At 48.2% G+C, this 18,249-nt stretch overlaps 1 protein-coding gene across 1 annotated transcript in view; it reads left to right on the top strand.

Moving 5' to 3' along the window:
* The first annotated feature begins 4,677 nt into the window (after window positions 1-4,677).
* BRSK1 (BR serine/threonine kinase 1) overlaps window positions 4,678-18,249 on the top strand; it is a 37,753-nt gene continuing 24,181 nt past the window's right edge. Inside the window, exons 1-7 of the mRNA XM_006868101.1 lie at window positions 4,678-5,091; window positions 6,850-6,944; window positions 7,054-7,139; window positions 9,535-9,675; window positions 15,974-16,090; window positions 16,169-16,202; window positions 16,293-16,361. Coding sequence (XP_006868163.1) covers window positions 4,956-5,091; window positions 6,850-6,944; window positions 7,054-7,139; window positions 9,535-9,675; window positions 15,974-16,090; window positions 16,169-16,202; window positions 16,293-16,361 — 678 coding nt within the window. The 5' untranslated portion in view covers window positions 4,678-4,955. The remainder of the gene's footprint in view (window positions 5,092-6,849; window positions 6,945-7,053; window positions 7,140-9,534; window positions 9,676-15,973; window positions 16,091-16,168; window positions 16,203-16,292; window positions 16,362-18,249) is intronic.

Below are 18,249 nucleotides of genomic sequence, written 5' to 3'. Positions count from 1 at the left end.
AGACTGGTCCCTCCTGACAATATGTTCGAAGTATGAGAGACGAAGTTTGGCCATCCTGGCCTCCAAGGAGCACTCTGGCTGCACTTCTTCCAACACAGAGATCTCTTGGTTCTTTTGGCAGCCCATGGCACTTACAATATTCTCTTCCAACACCATAACTCAAAAGCATGGATTCTTCTACGGTCTTGGTGGTCTTGGTCTTCCTTATTCACTGTCCAGCTTTTGCATGCATATGAGGTTATTGAAAATACCAAGGCTTGGGTCAGGTGCACCTTAGTCCTCAAGCTGACATCTTTGCTCTTCAACACTTTAAAAAGGTCTTGTGCAGCAGATTTACCTAATGCAATACGTCCTTTGGTTTCTTGACTGCTGCTTCCATGAGTGTTAATGGTTGATCCAAGAAAAATGAAGTCCTTGACAGCTTCAATCTCTTCTCCACTGATAAAATGTTGTTTATTGTTACAGTGGTGACAATTTTTGTTTTCTTTACATTGAGATGCAATCCATACTGAAGGCTATGCTCTTTAATCTTCTTTAGTGAACGTTTCAAATACCAACTAGTAAATTACTTAAAAAAATTTTTTTTAGTTGCCATTGAAATTCCAACTCATGGCAACCCTATGTGTGTAAAAGCAGAACTGTGCTCCATAGCGCTTTCAGAAGGAGATCACCAGGTCTTTCTTCTGAAGCACCTTGAGGTAGGTGGACTCGAACTTCCAACCTGGTTAACGGCCAAGCACATTCACCTGTTGCCCACCCAGGAACTCTGCCCAGTGTCTTGGGGCTCCTGATACAACTGAGTGGTGGACGAAGTGATAGTCTCAGGGTGGCTTGTGGATTGCCCGTGATCTGAGCATAAGTCTGTGGATATCCAGTAGTGGGGGTGTACAGATGATAAGAGGGTCCAACTGAAGATCTTAGGGGACCCATTGACACGAGTCAACTCCAACTCATCGCCACGCAGTGTGTTACAGCACAGAGCTGTACTCCATAGGGTTTTCTTGCCTGTCATCTTACTCGAAACAGATTGCCAGGCATTTCTTTCATAGCACCCTCTGGGTGTGTTAGAACTGCCAGCCTTTCAGTTAGTAGCCAAGAGAAATGTAATCCTGCCACCCAGAGGCCTTGATGGGCATACATATGTTGTTGTTAAGTGCCATTGAACCACCCACCTTGTCATTAGTAGCCCATGGCTTATCTTACAGTGCCACACCAGGACTCCAGGGAATATGCATACATCTGAAAAATGCCAGGCAACCACAGTGGACGCTGGAAGTTTCTCTGGAGCGTTGAGAACCTTGAATGGCGGTATGGAACCAAAATGACATCCGGTGATACACATTGAGCTGTGGTTGGATCCGGGGACCTGATGTTGGTGGAGTAAGGGTGCTCAAGGAGACCCAGGTGGGTGACTAGGAGTGACTGGGGGAACCAAGAAGAATCTTGGCTCAACAATTTCCAAACTCGTTCCCTTTGTCTCTTTGTCTCTTTTTTCTCCCTTCTTTTTCCACCCTTTCATCTCTGTTCATATCTCCCCTGGTCCTCTTACAACTTTCTTCTCTGACTCCCTCCCCCCACTTATTTTTTTAATTTTAATTTTGGTGACAATATAAACAGCAGAACATACACCCAGTCATCAGTTTCTACATGCTCATTTCAATGATACTGGTCCTAGTCTTCATTTCGTATCCTCATTCTCACTGTCTCTACTCATTTGGTTTCACCACCATTGGTTTGGATTCACAGCTGTCTACACTTATCATCTGGGACTTTGGTGGATTCATATGATAAGCACTGGACTGCGAATCAAAAGGTCTGCAGTTTGAGCCGGCCAGTCGCTCTGTGGGAGAAAGATGAGGCTCTCTGCTCCTGCAGATTGAAACCCTTGGGAACCCTATACAGGGTCACTATGAGTTGGAATCAGCTTGATGGCACATAACAAGAATTTCCATGTATGCTTTAGAATTGCCGTTGACCATTTGATATCATATAGAAATTTCTTTACAAGAACAAACTTTCTTTACTAACTGAGCCAAAACAGTTGTTTAGTTTAAAGATGACTTCAGGGGAAGGTTTCAGTTCATGGTTTGAAGATCTTCTCAGAGCGATAGATTTGGGGGTCCCTCCAGTCTCAATAGGTTCAGTAACTCTGGATTCTGTAAGAAATTGAAATTCTGTTTCACAATCCGCCCATGTTGATCAAACTTCATCTGTTGAGCTGATGAAAACATTCAGTAGTTTAGCAGATCGGCTTCTCTATCCTCTCTCCATAGCCCTTCTTTTACATTCCTCTCTCTCTCTAGGACCATTTTTTTTTTTCATCTCTTCTCTCTTCCTATTTCTTTTTCCTTCTGTCCCCATCTCTGCCCTCCTTCATCTTTCTATTTCTCTCCATCTCTCTCCCCATCTCAGCCTCTCTATGTCAGGTTTGTGTCTTTTTCTAGCCCCCTTACAGAGTTCTGGTGTGGTGCTGTAGGATCAACACTAGACTGCTAACCACAAGGTTGGTGGTTCAAACCCAGCAGCCACTCCTTGGAATCCCTACACATGGTTGCTGTGAGTCAGAACTCATTTGAACACGGAGTCCTGGTGTGGCGCTGTGGGTTAATGCGCCAGACTGCAAAGCCGTTTGAACTGCAATGTATGTGGTTCAAGCTCACCAGCAGCTCCTAGGAAACCCTATACAGGGTTGCTCTGGGGTCAGCACCGACTGTGGTTCCGTCTGTGGTTCCAGCTCACAGTTTGCTATGGGTCAGAATCGACTCGGCACTTAACAATAATAACATTCTAAGTCTTTTCCCATCTCTGTTTATTCTCTTCATCTCTCTCTCCACTAGACTTTCCATATCTTTCTGTCTCCACTCCCACAACCCCTCTCAACTCTCGATTCTCCAACTCTGTCTTTCTTCATTTTTCTGTCTGTAATTTCTCCACTCCTCTGTCTCCATCTCTCTTTCCCTTGTCTCGCCTCATCTCTGTCTCCCCCAAGAACCCTCTCTTCTTTTCTGCGTCTCTTTCTCCCTCTACCCTCTTATCTCTCGTCTTCTCCATCTTTCTGTCTCTTTATCACTTCCTGTCCATATGCACATACATAGCCTCTCCCATTCCTTTATTGACTCCTTCACTCTGCCCCTCTGTCCAGATTTCTGACCCATCCCTTCTGTCTTCTTTTCTACAACCATCTACCTCTCTGCATTTATTTCTCTCTTGCTTCTCCTTTCATTTTCATGCTTTACCTGTGTTTCAGGGTTGCTCCATCCAGCTGTCTTGCCTTGACCTGTTTCTGATGACCCCCCCCCCATTTCTCCACCTTCCCCCTTCTTTTCTGTATGCCTCACCCCATCTCTATCTCTGGTGTTTCTCATCTGCCTCTCCATATCTCTGACTCATATATCTCTCAGTCCTCTCTTGCTGCGTCCTCACCCCCAGTTCTTCTGGTCTCAGGGTTGTGAAGACTGAGGTTCACACAGTCCATTAACCCTTTGGACTAGCTGTTTCCTTACATCTTTGATTTTCTTCACTTTTTTTTTTATGTTTTATTGTGAATTATGTGATAGTTTACATGGGAGAACATTAGTTTTACATTGATTCTATCATCGTATATCGTCTCATTGCCATGGTTACAATCCCCTCCATGCAATCCTTCCCCCATCCCCCCCAGGTCTTCAGCACACACTCGCTCTCCCTCTCTGGATCTAAAGTCTCCAGCTGCTCCATCACTCCTGTCATCATCTCTGGCTCCAATTCAGGCCTCACTGCTTCTCTGGGTAGGGTCCTGCTCTCCACTCTTCTCCCTCTTCACTCGTCTTTGCTTTGGACAGAGAGAGACCAATAATTGCACCTTTAATGGCTGCTCACAAACTTTGAAGATCTCAGTCACTACTCACCAAAGATGCAGGACACTGTCTTTGTGGACTATGTTCTGCAAATGCACTCCGTGTCCCCTGAGACTATGGTCCTGAACCCCCCACCCCCCAGCCCAGCGACTGACTCATTCCCTCAAAGTATTTGGATCTAAGAAGTTTTCATGACTTGGCCCCATGTATGTTCCACCACATTCATGGATATATTTGCTGCCCATATACATGTATATGTAGAAATAGTTTCTGCTTTTATTTGTAGGCATTTCCCCCTCTCTGTAACTCTGCTTCTCTCCTCCCAGCCTACTTTTCTCTAGGTCTGGTCCCATCTTTATCTTTGAATTTTTATCTCTGCTTCCTCTTCCTTTTTTCTTTTCTGCTTCTGTCTGTCTTCATTCGGTGCTCTTGTCTCTCCCCTGTCGCTGGCTGGCTCCATTTCTCGCCGTCTCGGTCTCCCTGTCCCCGCCTCCCCCATGTCAGTCTGCACCTCTTTGTGTAGTTCCATCTCTACCCCATCTGTCCCCAGAGCATCTCTCAGTCGCCATCCTTCCCTGCATCCCTCCCTCCCGCTCTGAGACCCGCCCCCTGCCCTGCTCCCCCTCCCCCCCGCGGAAAGGGTTAACTTTGGGGAAGGGCTCGGAGTCCCCGGATGGTGATGTCAGCGAGCCGGAGAGAAAGGACGAGGTGGCGGGGGGAGGCGGAGAGGAGGAGGAGGCGGAGGAGAGCGGGCGTGTGGGGGGGCGGGGGGGACTTTGGCCCGCAGCATCCGCCGGCCCGCACCTCAGACCCCCCCCCGGCGGGGGGAGGCGCAGGCAGGGGGGGCCCGCCGGGGACGGGCTGGGGAGGGGGGGCCGCGCAGCCCCCCCCCGGGCCAGGCTGACTCCCGGGGCCTGACCCCCCGGGCCAGCCCCCCCTCCCCCAGCTCTGCGGCCCGCCGGCGGGGGGGCCCAGCCCAGCCCCCTGGGGACCCCCGGAGAAGTAGGGAGTAGCCGGGGGGGCCGGGACGGAGCTGTCGCCGGCCCCCACCGGAGGGACGGAGCAACCGGGCGCAGGGGGGGTGGCCGGGGGACCGGTCGGTCCGGAACCAAGGGCACTATGTCGTCTGGGGCCAAGGAGGGGGGCGGGGGCTCTCCCGCCTACCACCTCCCCCACCCTCACCCACACCCACCCCAGCACGCCCAATATGTGGGCCCCTATCGGCTGGAGAAGACGCTGGGCAAAGGACAGACAGGTGAGCTGCAAGCGGGGACACCTGGGGCTGTGGGGGTAGGGGGAAAAGGATGAGGGGCAGAGGGTCGCACTCCTAGGTTTTAAAGGGCTGGTCACCCAGACCCCTGGAACCCCTGAGGATTTGGGGGTCCGGACTTCTGGATCCCGGGGATGGAGGGCCTAGCAGGGGGCAGGAGGGGCTCAGGTACTGGACTCCTGGGTCTGAGGGAAAAGGGCTTGGGATCCTGGGGGGGCTAGGTGAGGAGGAGGATGGGCTCTGGACTCCTGATTCTGAGGGAAGAGAAGGCTGGGGGCTCAACTGCTCCCACCCCATTGGGGCAGAAGTTGGAGCGTCTCCTGGCCTGGGTGGGGAGGGGCTCAGGTTCTGGGGTCTTGAACTCCTGGGTCTGAGGGAGGAAGGGGCTGAAGGCCTGGACCCTTAGGTCTGAGGGAGGAGGAGGCTGGGGGCACAACTGCTCCCACCTCATTGGGGCAGAGGATGGACAGGGAGGCAGGGCTGTGGGCGCGGGGACAGGGGACAGGTTGCCCTCGGAGGAGGCTCTTGGTGCAGTGCGGCCGCAGACTGGGGCGGAGGCGAGGGAGGAGGAAGCTTCCTGCCCCATCTGCTGTTACCCTGAGGGCCTTTTTCCTCTCCTGGCAGAGAGTAGGGGTAATGGGTGTGAGGCAGGGCCAGTGGGACTTGGACATTTTGGCAAAGTGTGGGAACTACAAATGGAGGGCTAGGGGCAGAATGTAGGAAGCAAGCCCCAGGGGACAGCTGTGGGAAAGAGCTCCTGGGATGCTCCCAGACTAGGGCTGCAGGCCTGATGAGTGGGGTGTCAGGAGGACACTGCTCGGTCCAGGGATGGGCCTGGAGTCTCAGATGGAGCTGAGAGCCAGGACCTGAAGGAGGAAGCCGAGAGGGGTAGTACTCCAGATCCTGGGGCTGGGCAGGGGCTGGTGCTGGGGAGGAAGGGGCTGGAGGTGGGATTGCTGGGCCTGAGGGAGAGCTGGGTCCCTGAGTCCTGGGCCTGAGGGAGGAGTGGCTAGGTTCCTGACCCTCAGGTCTGAGGGAAGAGGGACTGGACGCTGGATCTGAGGGAGGAGGGGCTAGGTTCCTGACTCCTGGGTCCAGGACTGGAGTCCTGGAGTCATGGTCCTTGGAGCCAGGAAGAGGCTGAAGACTTAAGAGTCCTGCGCTATCCCTTGAGGTTTGCATGTTCCCTGCTATTAAAAGAAGATCAGAGAAGGACAAGGGATTCAGTATTTAAGAGGATGTGGAGGATGGTTTGGGGAAGGGACAAAGATAAGCTTATATGAGTTGGAAGCTATGGAGTCTCCCAAAGAGAAGACTGAAGGGTGGAGAACTCAAGGAAGTGACTCGTTGAGAGCAAGAGAAAAGTGAAGCCAGAAGATTTGGGAACAAAACTGTGGAAAAGTCACCAGGGAAGAAATTGCATGGAGTGGAATTAAGTAGATCTCCAAAATGGAACAGGGGAAGGGCAAGTTGAGGGATAGATAATCGGGGAGAGAATCCAGAGGTGGCCAGAGGAGGGGACAGACAGTTGATGGAGGAACAATTGGAGGGAACTGATTTGGAAGCAAGGAGAGAAAGGATAATCTTTCATGGGAATGGTGGCTGTTGGTGTCCCTTTCGGGTCAGGATGGTTCAGCTGGATGTTAAACAACCTGCAGGGGAAAGAAGAGGGAAGAGGGTGGTCAAGAGGAACTCAGAGCTCCAGAGAATGATAGTCCACCGTTTTCAATCCCATCCTCCTAGGGCTGGTGAAACTTGGGGTCCACTGTATCACGGGTCAGAAGGTCGCCATCAAGATTGTGAATCGGGAGAAGTTGTCGGAATCGGTACTGATGAAGGTGTGTGCATGCGCGTGCGTACTGTGGGGGCATCCTTTGGGGCTGGGAATCAGGGAGAGAGCGCCTCCAGACCTCCGTTCATTCCTATGTGCACCCTCCTCTTCCCCAGGTAGAGCGGGAGATCGCCATCCTAAAGCTCATTGAACATCCACACGTCCTCAAACTCCACGACGTCTATGAGAACAAGAAATATTTGTAGGTATTTATGGACGCCCAGTTTGCTCCATCCCTTTTCTTCAGTTACTAGGGTGGCACCTCTCTGGAAGCAGAGCCTAGAGAAACTTGAGGTCTCCTGGCTGAGTCTCTGAAGGTCAAATTGATTTCCTACTGCACCCCTTCGTACCCCAGTACATCCATACTCCTTGTTCCTACATAGAGCCTGGGTATGGTGTACCACAGCATGAGGGCAGCCAGACGTGAGCCGCCCTGAGTGTGTTAACAGAGGCCATCTTTCCTTTTTGTCCTCAGCTTTACCTAGTTCCTCAACCAACTACATTATAAGGGACACCCTCTGTTTCCATGAAATCTAGATGCCACCAGCAAGACCCTGGTTGCTAAGGGCAGATATGCCTTGATTGCTAAGGCCCCCACTCCTCCTCCAACATAATTCTGGACGCTCTAGCTGAACACCCTAACAATGGGCCTCCTCAAAAGTTCTGAGTATCCATCTCAAAGTCAGTCACCCACCACGAAAGATGGGGGTGGAGTCCAGCTGTCCAGACTCCAGAGAATGGGTCTTTGTCTAGACTCTGGGGACCCAAGTGACAGCTGGGTTGACCAGCAGGACAGAATGCCCCCACCATTCAGTCCTCAGGATGAACTCCCATTGCATGTAGGATGTTTTTTCCACAGGAAGTAAGTAGCCGCAGGTCCTGATGGGAGTTGTAGTTCTCAGACTTCACCAGGTGTGGCCGCACCCTGTCTCCAGGTCTCACTAGCACCTCACTGTCCATGGGACAACCCATGAAAGTTTGTTCTTCATAAAGGATTTCCTTTTATGGCTGAGAATTGAGATTACAGAATTCCAGAAGCTGGGAGAAATTGAGCTTTTGTGACCTAGGGGCTGATGGGAATTAGACTTTTAACCTCCCGCTGTCTGTGGGATTTGTTGTCTTGACTATCCAGATGTCTGATGGGAATTGGGAATCTTTATGTGTCAGAGGCTTATGGGTATTGGGAGTTTTTGACCTCCCAGGGGCTGCTGGGAGATGGGAGTTTTTATTTTTATTCTGCTGAAAATATGCACACCGAAACAATTGACAATACAACTTGCACATTTGCAATTCAGTGACGTTGATTAAATTTTTCAGTTTCTGGGAGCTGGGAGTTTTCATTCTACCAAGACCTGATGGGAGTTGTAGTTTTTCCCTTGCAGCCATTGATTTCACTTGTTGCCCATTAATTGTTGTTGTCCAAGAATTGGTAACTATTTGAATTTCTTCATCCCAGAGGTTTATGGAAATTAGAGACTTGATTTCCCCAGGGTTAATAGGAGTTGTTACTAGTTAATCAGTGGCAATCTAGTCAATTCTGACTCCTGGAGACCCCATGTGTATCACCGTAGGACAGTCTATAGATTTGTCAATGGCTGTGACCTTTCAGAAGCAGATCGCCAGGACTTTCTTCTGAAGCATGTCTGGATAGACACAAACCCCCAGCCTTTCAGCTGGCTTCCAAGAGCTAATCAGAGATTCCTCTTAATAGGAGACACTTATGAGAATCGAAGTACGAATGCAATTTTCTTACCTCTTGAGGGAAAATAGGAGTCAAAGTGTTGAACCCCCAAAAGTTGATAAGGAGGTCTTTGTTGCCCAGGGCTTGATAAGAATTTAATTTCATCTTTCCAGAGGCTGATGAGAATGGGTCTTTACCCTCTAGGGGCTGATGGGAATTATAGTCTGTACTTCATAGCAGTTGACTATGGGATTGGTACACACTGCAAATGTTAGTCCTAGGAAGAGCTCAGCTACTAACTGGAAAGTTAGGGGTTTTAGTCTACTCAGAGATGCCTCAGAAGGTTTGGTGATCGGGCTCTGAGAGGTCACGGCCACTGAATACCCTACGGAGCCCAGTTATACTCTGACACATGGGCTCACCATTAATTGGAATCTACTCACCCACAACTGGCTTACTGGTTTAGCAAATGCCATTGCCCAAGAATAGATAAGAATCCTATCATTCGCAGCACAGAAGCTGATGCGAATTAGAAGCTTGACTTGCTGGAAGCTGATGGGAAGAGGGGAGAATCTTGATTTCCCAGAAACCTATAAAAATTGGGGTTTCTGATGCCCAGGTAGTAATAGAATTGCCCTGTCTCCTGAGAACAACTAGAAGTCAACGTTAAGACCCCCTGAAGTTGACAAGGGAGACTCTTCCTCCTAGGGACTCATGGGAATGGGAGACTTCCTTCCAGGGACTCATGGGAATGGGAGAGTTCCTCCCAGGGACTTGTGGGAATTGGAGTTCTCAACTTCCAGGGCCAGTGGGAGTTGAGGTCTTGGGCTAGGGTGGGAGCTGATAGCAGAGGGAGGCCAGGCTCTTTGGTCCCCACATGGCCCCTTCCAGCCCTCTGCCCCCTCTAAACCCTCAGGTATCTGGTTCTGGAGCATGTCTCTGGGGGTGAGCTGTTTGACTACCTGGTAAAGAAGGGGAGACTGACCCCTAAGGAGGCCCGGAAGTTCTTCCGCCAGATTGTGTCGGCGCTGGACTTCTGCCATAGCTACTCCATCTGGTGAGGGGGCCACTGGAGGGGGGCTTGGAGGGGGAGAAGGAGGACTGTCCAGAGGACAGGATCTGGGCACATGTGGTATGTAGGCCAGTGTGGTACAGTCCCAAACAAACCTTTTGCCTTTTATTTTTAATTGAGAGGTAGATCACATACCATAAAATTCAGGTGTCCTGGGGGAGCAACAGAGGAGCCTAGGTTAAGTGCTGAGTTGTTAACCACATGATCCAAGATTCAAACCTACCAGCCACTCTGGGGGAGAAAGATGAGACCGTCTATTTCCATAAAGCTTTCAGTTTCACAAATCCTAGGTTGCAGTTTGACTTTGCCTTACAGGGTCTCTAAGGAGCTCTGGTAGCATAGTGGTTACGAGTCGGGCTGCTAACCTCAACATCAGTAGTTCAAAACTACCAGCCGCTCCATGAGAGAAAGATGAGGCTTTCTGCTCACACAAAGATTTACAGCCTCGGAAACCCTGTACAGGGTCGCTATGGGTCAGAACCGACTCCACAGCACACTACCCCCACCCCCACCACAGGGTCTCTGGATTCCTGGTGTGTGCCGTAGGATAAACACTGGACTACTAGCCACAAAGTTGGTGGTTCAAATCAACCAGCTGCTCCTTGAAAACCCTATGCAGGGTCGCTATGAGTCGGAACCAACTCGATGGCACTCAGCATCAGCAATAGAGACTCTATGAGTTGGAATTAGCGCAGAGGTTTGGGCCACTAACCAAGAAGGTTTGTGGTTTGAACCCACTCATTACTCTGTAGCAGAAAGCCCTAATAACCTACTTCAGTAAAGATCTGTGGGGTTGGTGTGCTGTGGAGTCGGAGCCCACTCATAGTCACCCCGTACAGGGTTTCCGAGGCTGTACATCTTCATGGGAGCAGATAGCCTCATTTTCCCCCCGCGGAACAGCTGGTGGTTTCAAACTACTGATCTTGAGGTTCGCAACCTGACTTAGAACCACTACATTACCAGAGCTCCTTCCAGTAAAGATCTAGAGCCTAGGAAACCCCACTGGGCACTTACTTCTGGTAAGTGCCGTCGAGTCAACCCCGACTCATAGGGAGCCATCTTTGCAGGAACTGAAAGCCTCATCTGGTGGAATCAAACCACCAACGTTGTGGTTCACAGTCCAGTGCGTACCCTACAGAGCCACCATGCTCCCCCCTCTATCCTACGTTGTTGTCAGTGCTATCACGTTGGTTCCTACCCATAGTGACCCCATGCAGGGTTTCCGAGGAGCGGCTGGTGAGTTTGAACTGCCAACCTTGCCTTTCAAACTGACCTCATGCAGTGCTTATCCTACCGCGCCACACCTGGGGTCCTCCTCTATCCTACTGTTGTTGTTAAGCGCTGTGGAGTTGGTTCCGACTCACAGTGACCCTTGATAGGGTTTCCAAGGAGTTGGAGGTGGTTTGAACCGCCAACCTTGCCATTCAAACTGACCTTGCAGTCCAGAGCATTATCCTGTAATGCCACATCAGGACTCTATCCTAGAAGATCACTATAAACTGGACTTTTTACCAAATAACCTGAACCAAAACCCATTACCCTCTGATGGATTCCGACTCATAGCGACAGGAGAATTACCTCATGGTGTTTCCAGGACTGTAATCTTTGTAGAAGCTGACTGTAACATCTTTCTCCCAAAAAGCAAGTGGTTGATGGATTCGAACTGCCGGTCTTTCAGTTAGCAGTTGATTGCTGAAATGCCGTGCCACAAGGGCTCCTTACTGAACCACATCACCACAAAACGGGCCTTTTTAAACTATAAAATGGGAGCATGGTGTCTCTAGAGGATATACACTAGCCTGAATGGACAACAGGTCAGTGGTTCGAGCCTACCAGCTGCTCCTCTGGAGAAAGATAAGGCTTTGGTCCCGCACAGACTGACAGCGTTGGAAACCCTTTGCAGGGTCACTATGAGTTGCATCTGCCTTGGCACCACTTAACAATAACAACATTGCTCACCACAAGGTCGGTGCTCCTCAGAAATCCTATAAAGGGTTACTATGACTCAAGAGCACTTAACATCAACAAAGTGTCCAATACAGTGCGTTTGGGCATAGTAAGGGAGTTGTACAGCAACCACCATGATCTCGTCTGAAAACATTTTCTCCATCACCCCAAAAAGAAACCGCATCCCCAGGGCAGTCACTCTCTGTTTCTCCTTCTCAGCCCCTGGCAATCACTCATTTGTTTTCCCGTCTCTGGAAAGACTGGCTCCAGTATTTCATATACGTAGCATCCCATGACCCATGGATTTTTAGGTTGGCTTCATGGGTTCATCCATGCTGTGTTCTGTTTCAGAATGTCATTTCTCTTTATGGCTGAATCATATTCCATGCTATGACCAGACCATACTTCATTTTTCTCATTACCTGTTTATGAGCAGTTGGATTGTTTCCACCATCTGGCTATTGTGAAAAGTGTTGTTATGAACATTCATGTACAAGTTTTGCTGTTGTAGTTGTTGTTAGGAGCCGTTGATTGAGTTCCAATTCCTAGCGAGCCTACACATGACAGAATGAATCACTGCCCAGTTCTGTGCCATCTTCACTACTGCCCACATTATCAAACATAACATTCTTCTCCAGGGACTGGTCCCTCCTGATAACATGTCTGAAGTATGAGAGACAAAGTCTGGCCATCCTGGCTTCTAAGGAGCACTCTGGCTGAACTTCTTCCAACACAGATTTGTTTGTTCTTCTGGCAGTCCATGGCACTTTCAATATTCTTCTCCAACACCTTAGATCAAATGCTTTATTCATTGCCCAGCGTTCACATGCATATGATGCTGGTGAAAATACCATGGCTTGACTCAGACACCTTAGTTCTCAAACCAATATCTTGGCTCTTGAACACTTTAAAGAGGTCGTGTGCAGCAGATTTGCCTTCTGCAAATTTTGGGGTGGAACATATTTTCAGTTATCTTGAGAGTGGAATTGTTGGGTCACACGGTCTTGAAGGGCGCTGTAGGAAACTGTACTGTGAACAACAAGGTTGTGGAGTGGAGCTCACCAGCTGCTCTTTGGGAGAAAGACAAGACTGTCTACTCCCAAAATGAGTCACAGCATCAAAAACCCTATACTCAAGGGCACTTAACAACAATGGTAGCTCTTAAGATCCTGGTATGGCTCTGTGGGATAAGCCTTGGACTACTAACTGCTAGGTTGGTGGTTCAAACCCAAGAGTCGATTCTCGGAAACCCTATACAGGGTCACTATGAGTTAGAATGAGTCGATGGCACTTAACAACAATGTAGTAACTCTGTGTTTAACCTTCTGAAGGCCTACCAGACTGCTTTCCACATGGGTTGCATTATTTTACATGCCCAGTAGCAGTGTGAGAAAGTTCTAATCTCTCCACAATCTCACCAACACTTGCTATTTATCTGTGGGGTTTTTTGTTTTTGTTTTTTACAGTAGCTGTGTTGTTGTTAAGTGCTGTTGAGTTGATTCCAACTCATAGTCACTCTGTATAGGGTTTCTGAAGAGTGGTTAGTGGGTTTGAACTGCTGACCTTGCGGTTAGCAGTCCAGTGCTTATCCTACAGTGTCACACCAGGAGTCCTACTGTTGTTGTTGTTAAGTGCTGTCGAGTTGGTTTCGACTTATAGCAACCCTGTAATTGGGTTTCCGAGGATCGACTCTTGGGTTTGAACCGCCAACCTTGCAGTTAGCAGTCCAGTGCTTATCTTATAATGCCACACCAGGGCTCCACTGTAGCTACTGTTGTTGAGTGCCATTTAGTCTGTTCTGACTCATAGCGACTCTTTGCAGAGTTTCCAAGGTGGAGCTGGTGGGTTTGAACCACCAATTTGTTGGTTAGCCATCCAGTGTTGATCCTGCAATACCACACCAGGCATCCTGGAGCTGTTGTTGTTGTTATGTACCGTTGTTATGTACAGGGTTTCCGAGGCTATAAATCTTTACAGAAGCAGAAAGCCTCATCTTCCTCCCGCGGAACAGCTGGTAGTTTCTAACTGCTGACTATGAGATTAGCAGCCCGATTCGTAACCACTACACAGCCAGAGCTTCTTCCTGTTAGCTCTAGCCATCCTAAAAAACAAAACCCAAGCCAGTTGCTAATGTGTCAGTTCGGACTCTTGGCAAACCCCCACCCACCCCCATGTATGTCACACTAGAACTGTGTTCCATAGAGTTTTCAGTGGCTGTGAGCTTTCAGAAAATCATTATGCAAAATGGTATCTCAAGTGTTTTGTTTGTTTTTACGTTTTATTGCAAACTAGGTCAAGGTCTACTAGAAAATCCATTTTCCATTCAAAAGTTCGTACATGGTAACATCACTTCCTCCATGTGATTCCTGTTTCTATTCCTTCTTGTTTTCCAGCCTTGCCCTGGTGGTGCAGCAGGTTAAGCGTTGGGCTGCTAACCACAGCGCCTGTAATTCAAACCCACCAGCCACTCCTCAGGAGAAAGATGGGGCAGTCTGTTTCCATAAAGATTTTTTTTTTTTTTTTTTAAACATTCACCAAAGACACAAATTTGTTTTTTAGGTTTGATGAAAATATTTTCAATTATTTATAGTCAGGGCTTGCAACTAATTAAAAACGGTTCAGTTTATAACTAAAGAAGCAAAAACTACAATGGGACTGGGAATAATTATATGTCAAAGTTTTGGAATGGGAGATTCAAAAGAGGCACAGTCAGTCCTTTTCAGCTAATGCAGAATGAACAATTGCCAGGGGTGTAGAAATGCCACACGTTCAAAGCAGGCGAGTCAGCCTCCATGTTTGAGTCGGGCAACTCTGTCTCTGAACCTTTCTCCCTGTTTGGTGTTAGAAGGAGGAGGGTGCAGAACCCTTTGATTCCCTTCCATCTCTATCACGCACTTGGTGTTCAGTTCCAGTTCTTGGTATCCGACATGTTGTCCGTGCTTGCTGCGCCCGCTCGGCCCTAGGCGGCCCCTTACGCGCAGCGCCACCGCAGCCGCGCACCCCCCAGAGCACTGCCGCCACCATAAAGATTAATGGGACAGTTCTACCCTATCCAGTAGTGTGTTATGGAGTCCTGGTGTGGTGCTTGCTGTAGGATAACCTGTTAACCACAAGGATGGAGGTTCAAACCCACCAGCCTTTTGTGCCACCAGGACCGTCCTAATGCATGGAAAAGACCATGCTGAGCTAAATGTTGTTGTTGTTGTTAAGTGCCATGCCATCAAGTCCCATAGTGACCCTGTATAGGGTTTCTGAGGAGTGACTGGTGAGCTTGAACCGCCGACCTTGCAGTTCGAACAGCTTTGCAGTCTGGTGCATTAACCCACAGCGCCACACCAGGGCTCCTAGCTAAATGAGTCCCGCGCAAATACTGTGTGATCTAGTATGAACTAAGCAAATGTATGGCGTTCTGGTGTGGCTCTATATGATAAGCACTCGACCACTAATCGAAAGGTCAACGGTTCAAACCCACCAGCCGCTCCTCGGAAATCCTACACAGGGTCGCTGTGAGTTGGAACCAACTTAATGGCACTTAACAAGAACATAGTGACCGGGTTTGTTGTGTTTACCATGAGTGGGTGCAGAGAAGAGAGTGGGAGTTTTGCTTAGGGGACACGAATGGTGGTAGACTAAACAGGATAAAGAGGGAGAGGCGTTGTGCAACATGAACAGTGTGATTAAAAAAAATAAATAAAATTCCTCCACCACCGAGTCCATTCCAACTGTCCCCAGAGGGCTTCCAATACTCTAAATCTTCATGGAAGCAGACTGCCGCATGTTTCTCCATTAGAGCAGCTGGTGAGTTTGAACCGTAGACCTTTCGATTAGTGGTCCAGTGCTTATCATATAGAGCCACACCAGAACTCCATACATTTGCTTATTTCATTATGGATCACACAGTATTTGTGCAGGACTCATTTAGCTAGGAGCCCTGGTGTGGCGCAGGACTCCTAGCTAAATGAGGTCAGTTTGAATCGCTGACCTTCTGACGTCCAGTGTTGAACCCACTGCACCACCAGGGCTCTTTGAAGAGTGTCACCGCATGCCACTGAATTGCGCATGTGAAAGCTAGCATTGGTGGTTTCCTGTGTCAACATAGTAGCAGATACACCAATTCAGCGATTTCTGCCTGATTACTATCTTCTCCCTCCTGTTCCTCAACAATGTCAACTCATGAAGCTGGCAAATGTTTTCATGTGTATGCATTCACCACAATACAACAAAACGTAACAAGACAAACACAGCATCCCAAAATGTCCTGCTTTGAGATACAGTGGGTGGGGGGTTCGGGTCTCAGTCAGGGAGGCTGAGACCTGAACCCCGCTTCCTGTCTCAGCCACAGAGATCTGAAACCCGAGAACCTGCTTTTAGATGAGAAGAACAACATACGCATCGCAGATTTTGGTATGGCTTCCCTGCAGGTGGGAGGCAGCCTCCTGGAGACCAGCTGCGGGTGAGTGGTGGGCAGGGTGGGTACCCAGGGAGGGCTGTGGAAGTGCACCTGGAGGCTCACGTGACCTCTTCCCCTCAGGTCCCCCCATTATGCGTGTCCAGAGGTGATTAAGGTGAGTGAGGGGCAGACAGGTGGAGGGCAGGGAGGGCAGCTTGCGGCCGTGGATGACGTCCGTGGCCTGCCTGGTCCTTCTCCCTTCCAGGGGGAGAAGTACGATGGACGGCGGGCGGATATGTGGAGTTGCGGTGTCATCCTGTTTGCCCTGCTTGTGGTAAGTCATCCTGCACGTCTCCCTTCCTGTTGCTAGAAGAACCCCACCAGCTGCTTTCCTTGGGATTTCGGAGGTTGTAAATCTTAACAGGAGCAGACAGCCTCCTCTTTCTTCTGTGGAGCACTTGTGGGGATTCCAGTTGCCAACCTTTCGGGTTAGCAACCCAGCGCTTAAGCTACCATGCCACCAGATCTACTTCATACAATGTCTGTTGGTGGTAATGGTGGTGACGTGCCGTGGCATTGGTTCCGACTCATAGCAACCCTGCATAGGGATTCCGAGACTATAAATCTTTATGGGAGCAGAGTCTCATCTTCCTTCCTCAGATTTGAACTGCTGACCTCAAACTGTTGATAGATTTAAAACTTTTTATTGTGACTTGAATGAAGGTTTACAGAGCAGATCATCAGTTTTACAGTCCACAAATCATAGACTTTGCTTCACTGCATGGTTCAGTCCCCCCTCCGTGTACCATCAGTGAATAGCATTTACCTCTAGTCACTTTAAATATTGCATTCCTCCTTGTGTCTCCTGCTACCGTAATCTTTCCTCTGCTAACCTCTTAGTGTATATAGCCTGCCTGTCACCCATGTTAACATGTATCTACCCTCTAGCTCCACCCTCACCCTGTAACAATCATAGATTGTTTCTTTTATCAAGAAAACCTTTTTTTTTTTTTTTTAACTCTTTACATTTGTCTCATACAATATCCTTTGGTGATTGACTGATTTCACTCAGTATACCGTCCTTCAGGTTCAACCATGTTGTGAGGTGTTTCAGATTCATTCTTCTTCTTCTGTGTGTATGTACCAGAGTGTGTTTAGCCATTCTTCTGTGGATGGGCATTTAGGCTGTCTCCATCTTTTTAATATATCTCTTGTAGACAGCATATTCAGGGATCTTGTTTCCTTATCTATTCTGCTCTCTATGTCTCTTGACTGGTATATTTAATCCATTTATATTCAATATAATTATCATTAGGTATAAATTATTATTGTCATTTTTCTGGTGGTTTTGTGTGTGTGTGTGTGTGTGTGTGTGTGTGCTGTTACTGGATTCTGTGTTCCATGTAATTTTCTATGCCGAGTTTTTGAGTTTCCTTGTCATTTTCACTTCTGTTGTGTTAATGTTTATGAAATCTTATTTTCCTCTTCTTTATTTTGATTACAGGTGTATCATTTTTCTTTGAGGTTGTCCTGTAATTTATTAATTTTCCCCCCTACAGCTTAAAAGAGTCTGTTTTATCTTGAAATCTACTTGACTTCCTTGTCATTTGAAAGTTCTAGAGCTACACTATTCCCTCTCACTAGACATTGATATCTCTGGTTCCCTGTTTTCAGTCTTGTAGGTTTGTTTTACTTTGATGCTTCAATATCTAAATTGTCACTATGAGACGGAACCGACTCCATGGTACTTAACAACAACAACAATATATCTAAATTGAGTTCTGGGTGGTCTTATCATGTATGGTAATCTCAGTCTCAGTCTCAGTCTGCCATTACTAGCTCTCGGTCCAAAGAACACCTTTTAGCATTTTTCACAAAGTTGGTCTGATCATTACAAATTCCTTTAATTTCTGTTTATCAGGAAATGTTCTAATTTTGCCTTCGTATTTGAGGGACAGTTTTGCTGGGTATATGATTCTTGGTTGGCCATTTTTTCCTTTCCGAGTTGTGTATATGTCGTCCCATTGCCTTCTTGCCTGCATGGTTTCTGCTGAGAAATCAGAGCTTCGTCTTATTGGTTCTCTTTTGTAGGTAACTTCATTTTTCCCCAGAATTCTTTCCTTGTCTTTGATTTTGGAAAGTTTGATTATGATATGTCTTGGTGGTTTTCTTTGGGGTGCTATCCTGTTTGGAGTTCGTTCAATTTCTTTTTTTTTTTTTTT

The sequence above is a fragment of the Chrysochloris asiatica genome, unplaced genomic scaffold (genome assembly GCF_000296735.1).
Source record: "Chrysochloris asiatica unplaced genomic scaffold, ChrAsi1.0 scaffold00116, whole genome shotgun sequence".
Classification (NCBI taxonomy): Eukaryota; Metazoa; Chordata; class Mammalia; order Afrosoricida; family Chrysochloridae; genus Chrysochloris; species Chrysochloris asiatica.
This window is presented reverse-complemented; position numbering and strand designations above follow the sequence as displayed.